Source organism: Lepidochelys kempii, chromosome 2 (assembly GCF_965140265.1).
Source record: "Lepidochelys kempii isolate rLepKem1 chromosome 2, rLepKem1.hap2, whole genome shotgun sequence".
Taxonomy (NCBI): domain Eukaryota; kingdom Metazoa; phylum Chordata; order Testudines; family Cheloniidae; genus Lepidochelys; species Lepidochelys kempii.
Genome location: NC_133257.1, coordinates 262,289,682 through 262,308,543, shown reverse-complemented (window position 1 = coordinate 262,308,543; position 18,862 = coordinate 262,289,682). Strand labels below are relative to the sequence as shown.

General features: G+C 45.8%; 1 protein-coding gene across 1 annotated transcript in view; it reads left to right on the top strand.

Annotated features, from left to right (window-relative positions):
* The window catches only part of OBSCN (obscurin, cytoskeletal calmodulin and titin-interacting RhoGEF), a 291,804-nt gene that overhangs the window by 55,807 nt on the left and 217,135 nt on the right, over positions 1-18,862 (top strand). The window contains exons 17-25 of the mRNA XM_073329682.1: positions 355-630; positions 1,708-1,983; positions 7,082-7,357; positions 8,064-8,339; positions 10,258-10,533; positions 13,250-13,525; positions 15,601-15,867; positions 16,973-17,242; positions 17,526-17,792. Of these exons, the coding sequence (XP_073185783.1) occupies positions 355-630; positions 1,708-1,983; positions 7,082-7,357; positions 8,064-8,339; positions 10,258-10,533; positions 13,250-13,525; positions 15,601-15,867; positions 16,973-17,242; positions 17,526-17,792 (2,460 nt within the window). The remainder of the gene's footprint in view (positions 1-354; positions 631-1,707; positions 1,984-7,081; positions 7,358-8,063; positions 8,340-10,257; positions 10,534-13,249; positions 13,526-15,600; positions 15,868-16,972; positions 17,243-17,525; positions 17,793-18,862) is intronic.

Sequence of the window (18,862 nt, the reverse complement as noted above, 5' to 3'; positions counted from 1 at the left end):
CAGCAGCAGTGTAAGATTTTCCTTTGAGGTTGGGATTTTGAACGTCTCATGGCATCCATATGAGCCACCCTGGCTTCTCCTTAATGCCAGTGTAGCACTCCTTAGGGAATGATCACTCTCCAGAGCAATCATGAGATGTGGAATGTGAGGATTCAGGTTGGCTGATTTAGGAAGGAGATACCATACAAGCTCCTTAGTTAAGGCTGAAATTTCAGGCAAAGTGGGGGAGACATGCAGCTAATACTGTCTCAGGAAGAAGAGCTGTCAGCTTCTCCACGCCTTCTCCTTTAATAGTCTCTGGATGGCACTGTATCAGTGACAGAGTTCACCCTGTAATTCCTTTTCCATTGGCAGAGCCCGAAGAAGTGTTTGCAAACAAGGCGAAGGTGCAGGAGGAAGTGAAAGCCGAACTGACAGAGAGCGCCACCCTGAGCTGTGAGGTGGCCCAGGAAAAGTCTGATGTGAAATGGTACAAGGACGGGAAACTTATCACCTCCAGCAAGAAATTCAAAGTGGACTGTGAGGGGAGATCCCGGCATCTGGTCGTGAATCAGCTTGAGAAGAAGGATGCTGGAGAGTACACCTGTGAGGCTGCAGGCCAGAAACTGACCTTTAAAATTATCGTCACAGGTGAGAGAGAGGTGTTTACATTGCTATTCTCTGTTGTGACCTGCCATTTTGATTTTCTTCTTCAAATATTTTGAGTTAATTTGAACGATGTGATATTATTTGCTGTTTTATTCTGAACAGTTGAACGGAAGACAGATGGGGGCCCAATCCCTAACTAGTGTAAATGAGCAGTGCTGTCTTGACCTTAGTGTGGCAATGCTGGTTTATACCAGCAGAGGATCAGGTCTATAAGGATGAATTTCAATGAGTTTGGTGTTATTTTGTGAATGGACGTCAGGGTATAAACAAGGACAGCATTTGGAGGGGAGGCCCAATTAATAACCATGGGGTGTGAATCGACTTTCACTTATACTGAGTTTACACCACTGTAACTCCACTCATTTCAAAGGAGGTACTTTGGATGTGCAGGCGTATGTGAGAGAGAAATCAGACCCTCATTTTATGAAAACACAAAATTTCATGTTCTTGGATTTTGAGATCACCTGACAATACAGACATTATCTGATTTGGAAGCTATAACTGCGTACCGAATTCATAAGTGCAGTTACCACCGTGGTGGCTAGGTGTGAGTCTAACTGATCAATGGCATTCAGAAATGCCGATGTGTGAGCAACTGGGCCAGCTGTGTTCTCAAATTCGATGCACATTTGTTCAAGCCCATTATATCTGTGTAACGCTGACCACGTCATTCGTTGTGTTGGGGATCAAACCTAAGACCTCTTCAGCTAAACAAGTGAGCCTCTCCTGTTCACCTAAAAAACACATCTCTAGCTGGCCTAGCCACCACTAGAGGGAGCCAAAGTGGCACTCTGAGCTGGCTGGGGTTACATATACAAGGCACTGTATTTCTTCTGGAGCCTTTCATTTCTTCTGGATGATGTAGCATCAGAAACACCTGATTGGTGGAAGGAGAAGTGTTGCATCTGGGGCTTGAATTGAACAAAATGGGGCCCATTTCAAAATTGCATGGAATGTGACGCAGCTCCGCTCCTGGGCTTTACATTGTGTTGGGAGTACTTTGTGCAGCTCTAACTGGGCATTAGGTTTTTAAATGGCTTCTCCCCCTCCCCCTTGCAGAGCCTGAAGAGGTGTTTGCAAACCAGGAGAAGGTGCAGAAGGAGGTGAAGGCCGCCCTGACAGAGAATGTCACCCTGCGCTGTGAGGTGACCCAGGCCAAGACTGAAGTGAAATGGTACAAGGACGGGAAACTGATCACCTCCAGCAAGAAATTCAAGGTGGAGTCTCAGGATAAATCCCGGCGTCTGGTCATGGAGCAGGTGGAGAAGAAAGACGCTGGAGAGTATACCTGTGAGGCCGCAGGCAAGAAACTGACCTTCAAGGTTATCATCACAGGTGAGAGAGACGCTTACTTCTATTTGTTATTTTATTGTCCGCTCTTCTGGGAGCGTTTCTTTGTGAGTTATGGGATGTTAAATAAGCAATATATGGTCCTCTGGCACTGTAGTGAAGCGAAGACTCACCGGCGCAGCACCTCCTGCTGGTCATCTGGGAATTAGCTCTTTTCCAGCTTACGGAGCACCCTCTGTAGGCCGGTGTCTTGCCTGCCGCTGGCACCGTGTCCCTTTACCTCAGGGTTCTGCCCCAGCAGTACCCCCACACACTCGATCTCCCCTTCCAGGGGAGCCCCCAACCCTCTAAACCCACCTTGCCTCAGTGGCTACTGCCAGTCATCATCTAGCCCCCGCTCACTGGGGCAGACTGCAGTGTAATGGCCACACATCATTGGCAAGGGGGTAGGACCTGCTGCTTTTGCCTGTCCTTGGGCTGTCCCTCTGCAGCCCCAGTACCTTTTGGCCTTTACCAAGGCCTGCAGCCTAGTGGTTTACCAGGCTGGAGCTCCCCAGCTACCTTGCCCTATTCCCCAGCCCTGCTGTGCTTCAGTACCTTACTCCCAGGCAGCTAGCCCTTCCCACTCCAGGGCTAGAGTGAGACTCCTCTGCTTCTGGCCCAGAGCCCACTTATCAGGGCCAGCTGGGCCCTGATTGAGCTGGCCACAGCTGTGGTCAGCTACTCACTCAGCTTCCCCCAGCTGTTCTCACGCTTCTTCCATGCTGCAGCCCTCTCCAGGGCTGCTTTTATCCCCTGTTCTGCAGGAGTGGGGCAGCCGCCCCACTATAAGCACTCTACTGCAGTGTGCAACTAGGCCTTCTGGGTGTGTATAACTTCCAGCTCAGTTGTAGTCCTGCTGCCTTCAGTGGGATTGCTCCTCTCCGTTAAGTTATGCAGGTCCTGCAGTAGCTTGCTGAATGGTGGTCTTGGTGAAATGCAAAGTCTGAGGTTTGGCGTTTGGGTTCAGATGAACCTCCAAGTAGTTCAGAAGCTCCTCTGAACGTAAGAGGATTTATTTGAGTCTCTTTCTGCTATTTAGTCATGTTAAAATCTCACAAAAACAGGCTATCTCACAACACTTCTGGTGCTTCCTGCTTTTGGCAAGGTCAGCAGTACAGTGAGAATAGGCCATCTCATTGTGCTCTGGTAATTTTTGATCTATTTGCTGTCTGAACCAGAAAGTGAAAAGTTACCTGTGGGGTTTTTTTTAAATAACAAAAAGTGGACAGAAAATTGTGTTGGTGTTTAAGGCAAAGTTTCTGTTCCTCTTTTATTTATCTGAACTGATTTACCCAGCACTAGATTCTACCACCGTAGTTCCCAAACTTGCCAAACGTTTTCTGTGCATTGTAGGGGCTTACTGGATTTTATCCTCACTTATTATGTCATATCTTTATTCTAGCTGTAAGTGACTGGAATTGTCCTGGGAGTAAGTCAGGGCCAAATCTGGGTCATTATATTGTGTTTGTGTTATCCCACACTTCCTCCACGAAAATGATGGTAATGATTGTAACATCATTTCAGCCTTCTGACTTGGCTGCAGGGTTAAGTAGGAGGTGCAGGTGGAGGGTGTGAGATCACAGATCACTTTTTTATTTTAGACAAGGCAATCTTTAGTGATTAGTGAAGGTGGGAGAGGAAAATTATGACAGATTATAAATACGAGACTGAGAGGCAGAAATTGGCCAAGAATCATATTACACTCTTTGAAACAAGAGCTCATGTTAGCTTCCTGTGGCGGATCATCGTTGTTTTTGTTTTGTTTTTTTTTGTTTTAAAGCCAGGAGCTAATTGCCGTTTCCTACTTGGGCAGTGCACACAACAATGCAATACTTCCAGCAAGAGGCATTGATTGTTTGCATCTATGTATACGAGAGAGCTCCATAGCTTTAGCACAAAGGTTTTCTCAAGATGATGGATGATGAAGTGCTTCTGGCTGAAATACCAGAGCTTTGCATGAGTACATACTGTAACCTTGGATGAAAGCCTAAGGATTTTCCGCTACTCAAGGCTTCTGGCATAAGGCTGAGACATGATAGGTTTGTTTGTGTAAATGGGTCTGGTGGTTACGTGCTAGGCTCCACTCTACTCTGCTGCTCACTTCCTGCATGACTTTGGGCAAGTTACTTAACCTGTATGTAACTGCCTTTAATCCAGCTGGAAATGGGCATGCTGATACTTCCCTACATCCCAGGGGCATTGTGAGAATTAATTGGTGTGTGCAAAGGGCTCTGAAATCCTCACATGAAGGGTGCCATTTACCTACAAAGGTTCCTCTACCTGTTCTATGCATGTTGCTAGGAAGGATGGTCCAGGGGCTAAGACAGGAGCCTGCGACTCGGGCAAACCAGGTTGGGCTCTGCCATGTGAGGCTAAACACCATACAAGATTGTGAGATGCTCAGACGCTGTAGTAGTAGGGGCCAGATAAGTAGCTTAGATACATTATTAACATGTCTTACAAGCACAAATTAGTTGAGCCTCTGTGAGATAGGTGGTATTATCCATATTTTACAGATGGGGAAACTGAAACACAGGGAGAATCAGGATGTGCTTCTGCTCCCATTGAAATCAATGGGAGATTTGCCAAATACTTCAATGGCAACAGTTTTGGCATCCTAAGTGACTTGCCCAGGGTCACAGGGAAATCTGTGGTAGAGTCAGGAATGGAAACCAGGTCTTCTGACTCCTCCTTCTGTGCCTTAACTCCAAGATCGTCCTTCCTCCACATCTCTTGGTATTAATTTGTGGTGAAATTCAAGTGAATTCACCAAAGAGAATTGGTGTGAGCAAGTGCCATGCCACTCAGGTAAATCCAAACAACTGAAACTTGCAACTGGGAAGAACTCCATCACTTAAAATTAAGTTCCATACATCTGGGGCAGGGACTGTCTCTTTGTTCTTTGCTTGTACAGCCCCTAGCACGGTTGCTTCTTGGTCTAGGGCTGGGACTCCTAGGCTCTACGACAAGGGTGCCCAACCTGCAGGCCATACATGGCCAACCAGAGCATTTCATAAGGGCCCACAGCCTGCTTCAACACAGTATACTACTGGCTGATTCATTAGCATTTTGTTGCCATGTTTACATCATTTTAGTTCACACAAGTGTGTAAATAGATAATACTGTACATAGAAACAGCCTATCTAAATACATACGAAACAAGCTGAACTTAAAATATAAATCAATACAGGTGCCTTTAAATCATATTAAAATATGTAGAATCTGTTTGGCCTGCACAAGGTTGTGCTTAGGTTTTATGTGGTCCTCCTGTGTAACAAGGTTGGGCACCACTGCTCTACGATAACACAAATAATAATAATGGAATGACATGAATTGTACATATTAGCGGCTATGTTGGGTTTGTTTTAGCATATAAAATCCTCTCCCAAGATTCAGAAGACAGGATCCAGTGGGGACGAATTAGTCCAGAGGAATACAGTTGTTCTTCCCTCATGGTCTTTGCAGAGAAATGAGCATACTCATAGGTGTGACACAAAGAGCCTTGTGGATCTTCTTTATTGTAGAGGGTCCAGAACACGTCAGCCATCCTTTACCCGCACTGGAAAATCACTCTGTGCCTAACCTTTCGGGCCAAATGCTTATCGAAAACACAGTGAACTTAGAGGGCTCTAATTCCAAGGAGAATCAGTTGTCATTTTGATTTACAGGTGCTGTAGGAAGCTCTGCATGCATCACATATGACAAGATTATATCCCATCCATTCTAGGAGCTATGGAAAGAACCATCTAAATAATTGATAGGCCCTGCCTCACAATGGTGAACAGCACTGGATATCACCATGGCCCGAGCTCTGCGAAACTAGGTGGTTTCATATAACAGGCATTTGTGTGAATATTTCTCATGGTTTCAGTCTGGATGGGTCTGCCTCATCCCTTCTCCACCTGTGTTTTGCCTTAAGCTTTGGGTTTGAAACAACTCAATATCTAAAAGTGCTGCTTGCTTAAACCCACCATATTTCTCTTGATTTCCCACTGAAAACATAAAACAATGTGCATTTGGGTGCCAAGCTACAAAGCAGCCCAGGCTTGACCAAAACTGTGTCCAGCTTTGCTGAAAAGTTTTGTAAATCTCAGCAAACCTTTTGGATGAATCTGGACTGAATTTCAAGGTTATCACAAAACCTGAAGCTTGAGTTCTGGTCCAAGGCCCATACAAGTCCATAGAAAGAATCCCATTAACTTCAGTGGACTTTGGATCAGGTTCAGGCATGTGGTATGAGGTTTCCTTGTGATCGTTTTACAGAGCTATGATGGCAGGCCTATTGCAATTGCCAGACTGGGTCAGATCAATGGTCCATTTAGTCCAGTATCTGGTCTTCTGCAGTGGCCAGTACCAGCTGCTTCAGAGGAAGGTGCATATTGACCTGTGGGCAATTATGGAATAGCCTGGCCATTTGGGAAGTCTCTTTCTGACCCCAATTAGTTAGAATTTGGCTTTGCATGAGAGTTCATGGCCCTTCCAAAATTTTTTTTTTTTGAAGTTCGAGCATCTTGCTGGGATTGGATCTTGAATGAGCAATCGCCTTTATTCCTTCACTCTGGAGATGGTGTGCAACTGCAAAACCTGTCTCTGGAGCTGTGTTAAAGTGCAAACATTCACAGAATTCAAGGAAGTTTTGAATCTGGAGTTCCAGTGACATGAAATTTTGGATTCTGATCTAAAATTCCCCCAAATTCAAGGGGATGTGGATCCAGTGTCCTGATTCAGACCTATCGTTCTTTCGATTGTAGTTCTCCTGGCACTGTGGCAGAGTTTAAATACTAAAGAAGAGATCTGAGCTAGGTTTTATATTTTTATATTTTGACAGGATGGATAGTTCTCCCCCCAAGCAGTTCTTGCTAAGGGTAGGTTCTGTCATTTAAAAGATCCGAGGTCAGAGTTCTGTCCAGCTTTTCTATTAAATGAAGTCATTAGAAGTTGGTCCAGTAAACAATACTACCTCTGCCATCTTATCGCTACATTAAAATGGCCAAACCTAGATTTATTTTAAACCAGCTGCAGTCATTAATGGGGAATCTGAAACCCCCTGCTTCAAAAGGAAGGTTTGTTTCTTGACTATCGCCTATCCTCCTATTTGCAGAGGCAGAAGATGTGTTTACAAACAAAGAGAATGTGCAGAAGGAGGTGAAGGCCGCCCTGACAGAGAGCGCCACGCTGAGCTGTGAGGTGGCCCAGGCCAAGACTGAAGTGAAATGGTACAAGGATGGGAAATTGATCACTTCTGGCAAGAAACTCAAAGTGGAGTCCGAGGACAAATCCCGACGGCTGGCCATGGAGCAGGTGGAGAAGAAAGATGCTGGAGAGTACACCTGTGAGGCTGCAGGCCAGAAATTAACCTTCAAAGTTATCGTCACAGGTGAGAGAGACTGATTTCTCTCTTATTTTCCATATTGGAAAACTGACGCACAGAAAAGTTAAGTGACCTGTTGTTCAGGTAGCCAGTAACAGAGCCAGTTTGGCTTATGATAAATTGAAACCAACCAACGAACCAACTGAAAAGTTCAGGAGTTTATGCATTAGACTAGTCTTTGATTCTGGCCTGGCATAATTCTGGAAAAGTAACAGAGGTGGGTGGTTTATTTTTTTTGTTTTTAATTAGAGAACACCTGTGAAATTTTGGAAAGTTTAACCATGAAATCCAGAATGTAGACTCTTTTTTTTCCCTTAAACCACCTTTATTTTGGATTGCAAGATAAAATGCATCTCTCCTCTTGTTTGTATGATTTAGTGTGTATTTTCTTACAGCACAGTCATCCAACTGATGATATTCAGTGAAGTTCTGATAGACAAATGTTAACAAATGCATTAGTTTCTTCCATTGCAGATTTTAGAAAATCATGGTAATTAGACATGGAAAAACCCTTGTAGGTCACCTAGCCCATCCTCCGCTGCTAGTGAAGGAGTGTTCCTCCTACCACTTGTTGATGTGGTCTAGTTTAAATGACTCAGGAGATGGGCACTCCGGAGATATGAATTTGGAAAAATTTTCATAAACCTGCCTGCTGGTAATGAAGATCAAAGTTGGGGGAGTTAACTTTTTAAACTGTTTCCCTCAATCTCAGAACCTGAAGTTGTGTTTGCAAACAAGGAGAAGGTGCAGAAGGAGATGAAGGCTGTCCTGACGGAGAGCACCACCCTGAGCTGTGAGGTGGCCCAGGCCGATACTGAAGTGAGGTGGTACAAGGACGGGAAACTGATCACCTCCAGCAAGAAATTCAAGGTGGAGTCTGAGGGCAAATCCCGACGGCTGGTCGTGGAGCAGGTGGAGAAGAAGGATGCTGGAGAGTACACCTGTGAGGCCGCAGGCCAGAAACTGACCTTCAAGGTTGTCATCACAGGTGGGAGAAACTCTTTTTTTTAAAATTTTTGTTAGGAGACTAAAGTGATTTTATTTTATTAAGAATATTGTCCACCTTTTTAGGAGCAAATTATGGGTCAGAGAGTGGCGGCTGTTGCTTTGGTGCAGAAGTTGGGGGGACTTTTAAGAAAATGTATATATTTGTAATGGATTGCAAGATCTTTAAGGCAGGGAGAGCCTCTTCTCAGTATGTTTGGAAAATGCCCAGTATATTGTGAACCCTTCCCGAATATACATGAATAATAATAGTGCCGCAATCCCTTCCCCTCCCGTAAATCCATCGATGCAGCCAGAATGCCAGAGAGCCAGCACATGGCTCTCCACGCCACTCTCAACCCTAGTGAATTTGCAGAGGGGGGCATGGTAGAGCGGCCCTGCGGGGGTATCTGCACTTCCTTGCCCCTCATGGATGGGTACTCTCCGTGTCTGCCCAAGAGACGTTGGTGGGGAAGGACATCACAGGGATGGGGATCTGCCTTTACACAAATGCAGTGGCCCTAACGCCCCATGCGAGTGGCACGGAGGGGCAGACGGTGAAGTGCGCTGAGGTCTGGTGCCTGGGCGTCTGATTGGGAGAGTGGATTTCACCTGCCCAGCTCATCCACGGTCCTTTGCAGTCAGTTTGATTACTCCAGCGTTATGTGGGAGATGAGCATTTCATCCCGAGCGTAAGGCTGTGTGTGTGTGAGGTGGGCAGGCTGGTACAGTCTGAGATGCTCCATGCCCCAAAGGGGTCCTGGCTGGAAGGGGATGGTGTGTAGCCAGATGACCAGTAGCATGGTGAGAATGCAGTCTGCACCCCGGTGCCGGGGAAGCATCCTTTCTGTCTCTGTAGGCTACAAGGATGACAGCTCTGGCATCTGCCTCTCAGATGGTGCAGCTCTGTGACATATCCTAGTGGAGCCAGGGCTGCAAAGCCACAATCCAGCCTTGTGTATAGAGTATACCATCTGATCTCAGCCCTCTAGCAATATACAGAAAGACTTCAAACAATGTATTAAGCACCTGTTACCCGGTCACCCCTTGGTGCTGTGCCTTAAGCAAATTCAGTAATTGAATCATAAATTCAGCTTGGTGGGCCAGCTAGAAAGTCCACCAGACCTTGTCCTAGCTATAGGAGACAGCCTTCTCCCAAATTTGCAGAGACATGCAGGTGCGAACAGGGGAGATTAAACAGTCATCATTCAAGCAAACCAAACTGCACAGAGGGCATGTGAGCCAATGGGTAGGGCACTGGACTGGGGACTCGCGAGAGCTTGGTTCTATTCCTGACTCTGCTGTTGACCAGCTGTGTGGCCTTGGTCCAGTCATTTTCCCTCTGTGTGTCTGTTTCCCCTGCTACCCTTTGCCTATTTAGGTTGTAAACTCTTTGGTGCAGGGACTGTCTCCTCCAGTATATTTGTGCTGCACCTAGCTTGGTCCTGCCTCTAGGTGCTTCTTTAATACCATTGCTGCTAATAACAACAAATATGAGGAGTTCTGCAGTCACCGTGGGATTCTAGCTCATGTCCTCAGGAAGGGAATAGCATAGTCAAGGCCCTGCTGCTGAAAACTGCAGTTGGTCTGATCCTTAGAATAACTAGTCAGAACTGCCCAGCTGATCTGATTTGCCTTGATGGGACTGGGAATGAGAGCATACTGTGGTGGTCAGCAATGTGGCCACCTTCCTGGCATGCTAACACAGATCCTTAACTGTCTTGTCATAGCTCCTGTGAAACAGTAACAAGAAGTTTACCGTATAAGAAAACCTGAAAATGTGTTCCGTGGTGATGTGAGAACTTTAAATGCATGTTGTCAGATTGGAGACGTGGATTTAACTGTTCCCCTTAGGCCCTGATACAAGTTTTGGCAATTTTCAGGTTATAGTTCCCCTAATTTGAAATGTTCTCTTTTTTCAGAGCCTGAAATCATATTTGCAAACCAGGAGAAGGTGCAGAAGGAGGTGAAGGCTGTGCTGACAGAGAGCGCCACCCTCTCCTGCGAAGTGGCCCAGGCCAAAACTGAAGTGAAATGGTACAAGGACGGGAAACTAATCACCTCCAGCAAGAAATTCAAAGTGGAGTCTGAGGGCAAATCCCGGCGTCTGCTCGTGGAGCAGGTGGAGAAGAAGGATGCTGGAGAGTACACCTGTGAGGCGGCAGGCCAGAAACTGACCTTCAAGTTTAATGTCACAGGTGGGAGAAAGACCCTCCTGAATTCCCAACGATACTGTCGTGTCTGAAAATGGTCTAACAACAACAGTAATAAATGTGTGCAGTGAGACAGACCCTCAGCTTGCATAAATTAGTGTCGCTCCATTGCAGGCTAGGAGCTAGGCTGATCTATGCTAGCGGAGGGTCTGCCCTAATGTTTTGCATATACCAAAATATCAGGGTGTATCAGTATGTGATAAGAGTGCATCAGATTATTAAATTGGAGATATAATGATAAAGTAATAAAAATTATATACTCCTTGCAGAACAGCATGCTACTTTTATATATAATGCATAATATATGGGAGTGGCCGAGTCACAGAGGGAGAAGTAAATTTAAGAAGCACAGACAAGGGAATAAAGAAAACTGCTCAGTTGAGATTTGAAAAGAAGCCAGGGGAGAGAGGCGCAGTTGGGTTGTTCCAGCTGGCAAGATCTGCAGAGGAGATGGCTTTTGCACGCACACTGGTGAGCTGGAAGTCCGTGGAGCCCTAGTGATATACACTAGTGGAGAAGCTAGTCCTAACTGGTGATGGGTGAAGCAGTGCGGAAACTGGCCCAAACTGTCACTCAGAATTCAAACCGAATCTGGACCAAACTTTTTGAAGTTCAAAAATGTTGGACTTTAAAAAACAATCAGACGGTGTGTTTCATTTGCTTGCTGCTGCTGCTTTTCCCATATTCAGGTGTAAAGTACCTAATTATCACAACAGGTTCTTCTTCTAGCGCCTGACACTGGACAGCATCCTTGTTCAGGAAAGCCTGTAAGCATATGCTTAACTTTAAGTATATGCTTAAGTGCTTTCCTGAATTAGGCTTTGGCATTTCCAGCCTCAGAGGAAGCCAGAAGTAACAAAAACCTCTTCTTGAAAGATTCCCAGCCTGGCTTTGGAGACTGAAGATGCTGGGATGTGTTTTTTGGAGAATCATCCATATTTTTGAGTGCTCATCCAAACTGATCTAAAGCTGTGAATTTTCTGAGGTCCTTTCATAGTATATTTTTGCTTCTGATCCAATGAGATGCTGCAAGCCACCTGCCATATATTAAATGCCCTCTTCTCCTGAAAGTTGCCTGCAATTTGCAAGATTGGACCTGATTCAGCAAGGTGCTTAATTTAGGTAACTTTAAGCATGTGAAGTCAAAGGGACGGCCAGTTGCTTTAAATTAAACATGTGTACACTTGTGTATCTTGCCAAATCAGGTCCTTAATGATCAGAGTATTGTACTAGTAACAGTATTCTTTGGAAAGAGAGGTTCCTGCTGGGAATGACCATGGGCAAGATCACTAAGAGACCGTTCTGGAAGACTGTGTTATCGTGTTGGTTTATGAGGGAAACATGATCAAAGAAGGAAGAACTTCTGCCTTGTATGGCCTAATTAGCAACAAGCAAATAAATAAATAGAAACATTCTCCAGCAGTGACTGCTATTGTTGGCAAATGACAAATTTCAGAATTTCCAAAGTTGGTGCACGTGGATGTGCTAAGACCTGTTAGATGGGCTAATTTTATTTTAATCAGTCATTTTTCTCTTTTCTTTTTCCCACTCAGAGCCAGAATCTGCATTTGTAAACCAGGAGAAGGTGCAGAAGGAGGTGAAAGCTGTGCTGACAGAGAGCACCATCCTGTCCTGCGAAGTGGCCCATGCCAAGACTGAAGTGAAATGGCACAAGGACGGGAAACTGATCACCCCTAGCAAGAAACTCAAAGTAGAGTCTGAGGGTAAATCCCGGCGTCTGGTAGTAGAGCAGGTGGAGAAGGAGGATGCTGGAGAGTACACCTGTGAGGCTGCCGGCCAGAAACTGGCCTTCAAAATTGAAGCAGTAGGTGAGTGTTTTCTTGCACACTCATTCTGGGAAGAATTGAGGTCAGACTTTTCATCTGTAAAACATGTGCTTGGAGTGAATTTATTTCTTAATGCCTGGGAGCAACTAGGCCAAGATCTGCTTGGTTGTTACATCACTGACTTCAAATAAGCTATACCACAGATTAATTAATCCTATTCACTTTGTTGGTGTTGGGTATGTGTAGTTGAAGGCAGAATTTGGCTGATAATCTTTACGTTGTATAACACGGTGCTACATGGTTTATTTTTTCATTGTCTCCTCCACAGACACAATCTCAAAGGTTTTACAGAGATAATGGGCTGAAAGTGAGATAGAAGTGGAAGGGTTTTAAAGAGGAGAAATGGTGACTTGGAAGAATGGTGCTAGTTAAATGGAGTAGCAGGATGTGTTAAAGGGCTGTGATGCGTTATGGGAGTTAGAGATGAGGCCATGAGAGGAGGAGAAAAGTGAGCCCATAGGGTAGTAGGTACAAACAAGGAAATTTTTTGAGGGTGCAGCACGTCCACAGAGTTGATTTTGAATTAGGACCATGGTGACAGAGTAATTTTCATACACTATGAAACAAGAATCTTAGAGGATCCCAGATGCATGTTTATGTGCATGTGTATTTTTTTTTCATTATCTTTGATTCTATAAGAAATTACCTCTGTGAAGGAACAACTGATCATTTCCCACTCAATCCAAGAGAAAAGAGACAGCAGGTTGCAAACATTCAGCCATATCCCTTGGATATGGTGGATCACAGGACAATTTTGGGGTCATTTTGTGAGTCATGGAGCAAAAAATGGTTGAGAACCACTGTTCTAGGGAGCAGGAAACCAGCCTGTTTTTTTATTTTCATTACTTCTCTAGAACCGGAGGCAAAATTCCAAAAGAAACTTGACCAGAAAGAACCGATTGTTGCTCAGGAACATGAGAGCATCACGCTGTCCACTTCAGTAATGCCTGAAACAGCCGAAGTCAAGTGGTTCAGGGATGGAACTGAGATCAAGGGAAGCAAAAAGTATGAGATTAAGGCTGACGGGGCCTCCAGGACTCTGACTGTGAAGCTGGCTGAGGGCAAAGACAGTGCTGTGTACACCTGCGAGACAAAGAGCGACAAGCAGGAGTTCAACGTGCAGGTGAAAGGTGAGAGGAACAGCAGCAGGCGTGTCAGCTTCGTTCCCAACAAAGTCAAATGGATCTTCCTCCCAGTGGGGGCCAAGGGGCTGCACTTGAAAACCACCCCCCACCCCCTCACCATTGCTCAGCTCTCAGGGCCCCTGTGTTGTGGCTGCTGTGATTCTGGCTCCAAGGTCCAGCGGATCCATTTCCCTAAATGTCCACACAGAGCAAAGCAAGATGCTTCCTACTCCCACCGGGCTAGTTCTTGGCCCATATTGCATGCTCGTGTCGGGGGAAGGGAGTCATAAGGTGCCCCCTATTCCTCGGGGCTTGCTATCCATATTACAGGTAGCTGTACGGGGGGAGAGCACTATTCCAATGCGTTCACAGTTGGGTGGGGTGCGGGCCAGCTTGGAGGTGGGCATAAATTGTGCAAGGAGAAGGGTGTAGGGGATAGCTTAATTCCCCATGGAGAAAGCAGGGACAGAAACGTGGCTCTGAGACACAGTTTGGCCCTTGCCGTGTCTCTGGGGTTGGGCTGCTCTCTGTGTCCCTTTATCAAGGCAGACTGTAGAAGATGACAGTCTAGCCTAGAGTGGTGGAGTTGCGCGGGCTCAGAAACAAATGGATTCTCCCATCTACCTCGCAGGGCTGAGTTATGGGAATGATTTGTAGCTGGGGAGCTCTGGGGAGAGCTCTGCTTACCCAGGCTGGGGAGAGGAGGGCAGCTGCTGCTTCCCTGGCCACCCCTTTACTTTAACCTCTAACAATGGTTTTGGGCAAGTCACTTAGTCTCTCTGTACTTCACTTCCCCGTTTACTTGAGATTCTACTCATTAGCAACCCCTCAGCTGCCAGCAAAACGTAGCTATGGTCTGGCTATTGCCAATAAGCAGAAGGCAGGATTGCGGGGCTGCAGCCAGGGAAGGAAGCACTGGAACATGCCAAGCACGGGCTGCAAGCAGATTGGTGGGGCCATCCAGGGATGGCCCATCCTAGCGCTTCGTCCCCTGGCTACACCCCGCAAACCTGCCTGAGGCAGGGGGTCTCGCTTCTAGAAAAAGTTCTCAGTAAGCGGCACATCGTTGCCAATATCCAATCCCATGAAAATTAAAGTCGATGGGACAGGATGGATTCCCAGCACAATATTGCTATGAACTGGAAGTTGTTAATATCAAGGTTGCTATTGAGGGCCATCCACTTTACTTCCCAACCTCACAGGTGAGTTGTGAGGGTAAATATATTAAAGAGGGTGAGGCACCCACGTAATGGGGGCGATATACGGGCCTTGGATAGATAGATGTCAAAGAGGTGAGAGAGATTGTGGAGAGAGATACCTGGGAGTGGAGGGTGAATTTCACATCCTGGGGCCACAGAACAAAGGCTGTATCATCTCCTACCCCAAAGCAATGATGGTAGGGAGTCTATGCCAACATCCCCCTGTCAAGGAGACACGTGATGTGATAGCTCAGCAGGTAAGTTTGGTTTATCAGGTGGAAGGGAGAACAAAAAGGAAAAAGGAGAGGACAATCCCCAAACCAGGCATTTTAAGGCATCATTCTGACACCTGTCCTTCCAGAATTAAAAGGGGTCTAAGATTTCTTTTGTATTTTATTTTACTTTAAAGGGTTCACTCTAAGCTGCCAACTCAATGGTCTGTAAGAATCTGATGGATTTGTCGCTTGATAAATATGCTTTCGGCTGTGTGTCCGTTCCCACTCTCTCAGGATAGGCAGTCAGCCCATAGGAGCATTGGATCAGCCGTTAGGAGACCTGGGCTCTATGCCTGACCTACTGTGGTGTGTGACCCTGGGCAAGTCACTCACCTGCTTTGTAATCTTAGTGTCCACCGGTGTAAAATGGGTTTTTTTGTGTCTTACTCATGTTCATGTCGTGTTTTGAGACGGGAGATGAAATGTTGTTATTATTATTACCGAGTCAGAATTTGTGACGTCGTTTCTATTGCTGACAATCTCTTGAATTTCCCTCCTTCCTCTGATCCAAAAACGCTCCTATTAAAAAAAAAAAAGGAGGTGGGGGATAAGAAAACAATCTTCTGATCTGCTCTGCTTTCATTCTTTCCCTTCCAATGACTCTCAGAAATCCCTGTGAAGTTTGCAAAGAAATTAGAAGCGGTGAGTGCCGAGATCGGAGGGACCATCTCTCTGACCTGTGAGCTGAGCCAGGCCAAGGGGGATGTGCTGTGGTACAAGTACGGAGTTGAGATCAAACCCAGCAAGCGCTTCCAGATTAGCGAGGATGGTGTCAAGCGGACCCTGACCATAAAGGGACTCCGGGCCGAAGACAAGGGAGAGTACTCCTGTGAATCCCGGGATGACAAAAGCAGCATTCAGGTCACCCCCAAAGGTACCTTGCCAGATCCATGACATTACTTGTGACATTCTGCTCCCCTCTCCTTCCATTACAGTGCTAAAGAGCTGCATTAAAAAAACTCTGCCTGTGTTAAGAGGGCAGGGGACATTGTCGCTAGCATGAAGAAATGTATGTTATAGCTGGGAAAATAAGAGCTACCATCTTGAGGTTAATGAATAGACAGCATGACTGCCATTCTGAAAGAGAGAAATGCAATGTATGTTGTAGGTAGAAGATCCCTAGAAATGATATTTAAATAATATTTAAACAATGATACAACTCTATAAATTTAACTAGCAGCAACAATAAGAGCTAGTGCAGTGTCCTGCTAAAGTAATATGTGGGCTTAGTATGGGTTGATTGTATCACCCTCTACTGGATGAAGCCACAGCGATATAACTTGCTGCTTATGCAGAGTTAACCAAGTTTCTCTTTTCTCTCACGTGGCAGAGCCCTGTGATTTTGGTGGTGAAAGTCCCAGGGGCAATCCCTGCGGGCAACCTTGGTATTAGTATATGTGAAGCCACAGTTTGTTACCTTACCATGTCCACTTTAAAGTCCAAATTATATGTGAGCCTTAAAAAGTCTCCTCCTAGGACCCAATTTGAACTATGGCAGTTTAAGAGGTTGTTCAGATTCTGCATTTGGATGCTCTGTTTTCAATTGATTTCATATACAGTGAAGGGCGGAACTCTGCTACCTTCCTGCAAAAGTGGTGAAGGTTCTCTTTGCAAAGAATGTTGTTGTGACTTTGAGACAAACTGAGTTGGAGGTCTCATGTTAGATAGGCCATGGACTTGTTGGCCCTGATATTGCATGTAAGGTTGGGGTTAAGGATCCTGAATCTAGACCCAGGATTTTCCCTTACACGCGTGCTCCTATCATAGAGATGGCACCTCCCTATTTAAAAGTTGGACAGTGAGATGTAATGTGACTATGTTACCATGAGCACACTGTCACACAATGAAATATCCATGGCAAAGCCATTTGGATCCATGCCATTGACAATATTGCTAAGCCAGTCTGCCCTCTGGAGGTGCTCACAGTATGGGGGATTCTCATGCATGTGCTTCTAAAATGTCTCCTTCTTCTCTGTCAGCTCCTAGAGTGGTGAAGTTCACTACAGGCCTTCACAACGTGGTGTCTGAAGAAGGAAAAGAGGCCACATTCAAATGCACCGTCTCCCCCAGCGATGCTGCAGTTACATGGCACAGAAACAGTGTCAAAATTGAAGCCAGTAAGAAACACGTGATCTCTCAGAAGGACACCAACCACAGCCTCACCATCGTTGACCTGACTCTGGAGGATGCAGCAGAAATCTCAGCCAATGCAGAGGGTGTGGAAAGCAAAGCCACCCTCACAGTCCGAGGTGAGGGAGTTAGGTCCCTTTGACTGACTGTCATCCACACTGTGGGATGTGTTGTTTTGTACGTTCCTTCTACTAACTTTCTGACTTGGCCATGGGGATGCAAAAGGCATGTGTTCCACATGTTAGAATAGTGCCCAGAATGTTGCAGTGCTGGAGATGCTGCTTCTGTTCATGTGGATTTTCCCCAGCTTTGATTTCCTCAGAAGCCACCGTTTTAATCTTACTTTAGAGCCAGTTTTCTGGAGTCACTCAACTTTTACTCTTGTCTCCTCTCATTTTCCAGAGGCGCCGGTGACGTTCAAGAAGAAACTGGAGCCCAAAACGGTTGAGGAGAGGGACACGGTGACCCTGGAGGTAGAGCTGAGCAAGCCTTCCATGGAGGTGAAATGGATGAGGAACAGCATCGTGCTGCAGTCCAGTGACAACGTTGAGATCAAGGCCGAGGGGCCGAAACACAGCTTGATGATTAAGAACATCACCTTTGCCGACCGGGGCTTCTATTGCTGTGAGACTCTCGAAGATAAGACCCAGGCCAAGCTGAATGTGCAAAGTAAGCTGATGCTGAATGACCACCTGTGCTGTAGCCAATGTTAGGAGGCTGGTTTGGGAAATGCGGGTCTTTCCGCTTAGCATGCTGCCAGTCAAATGACTGTGTGGGAGAACGTGAGCCCTGGAGCTATCACAGGGGCTGACTGGTTGTTTGCTCTGACCTCCCCCTTCTATTGTTTCCATCTACCACAGTCCCGTGTCTATTGGCTTCACTCCCCCTGTTCACCATTACACCTCTGAGCTTGTCCCTTCTCCCCTCAAATTCCCTCACACCTTTTCATTCTGTCTTTTGCCCCATGCGTTTGCTCATGTGAAATCATTCCTCTTCCCACCATTCCATATTCCACCTCTCTTCCTTACAGTACCCCCCACAACACAGCTCTTGAAATGCAAGTAACGTTAAAATAACAAATCTTCTACCAACAAGTGTTTGAGTGTTCAAATAAACTAACGCTCTTCAGTCTGTAACCTCTGTAATTCAGCCTCCTTCCCCGCATTCCCTTTGTCTTCATTGTAATGCCATATCTTCATTTAGGGTGTATGTGCTTCAGGGCTAGGATCTGTCTAGTTATATGTCTGTAAAGCACCGTTAGCAGTTGGGGTGCTATATAAATAATGCATGATATTTAGGCACCTTTTGAATATCTAACAGATGGAGAGATATGTTAGAGAGGCTGAGCCCTTAAGTAATGGTTCAGACCCGCACATGAACTTGGCGAGTTCTGCTGAACTTGGATATGGTGTTCTGGCTCATGTCTGTATCTAGTGTGTATACAGGAAATCCATAGCATCCAAAGGGATAAGAGTTCAGCAGTGAGAAATATTCTTACCAGGACCAGAAACCATGTGACACTCACCTGGCTTTGCATTTTGTTAAAATTCAAAACTCAGGTGATCTCTGTGGAAAGATTGAAAACCTTGGGGTGAGTTTTGAACAAACCCAGGCCAGTTTTGAACAAACCCAGGCCAGTTTATGGCTTTGCAGTGAAATCCTGTGAAATTTGTGATTTCAGTTATTTCAGTGGAAAGCCAGGTGACGTTCAGTCTTGTGGAGATTTTGGGTTTGTTCAG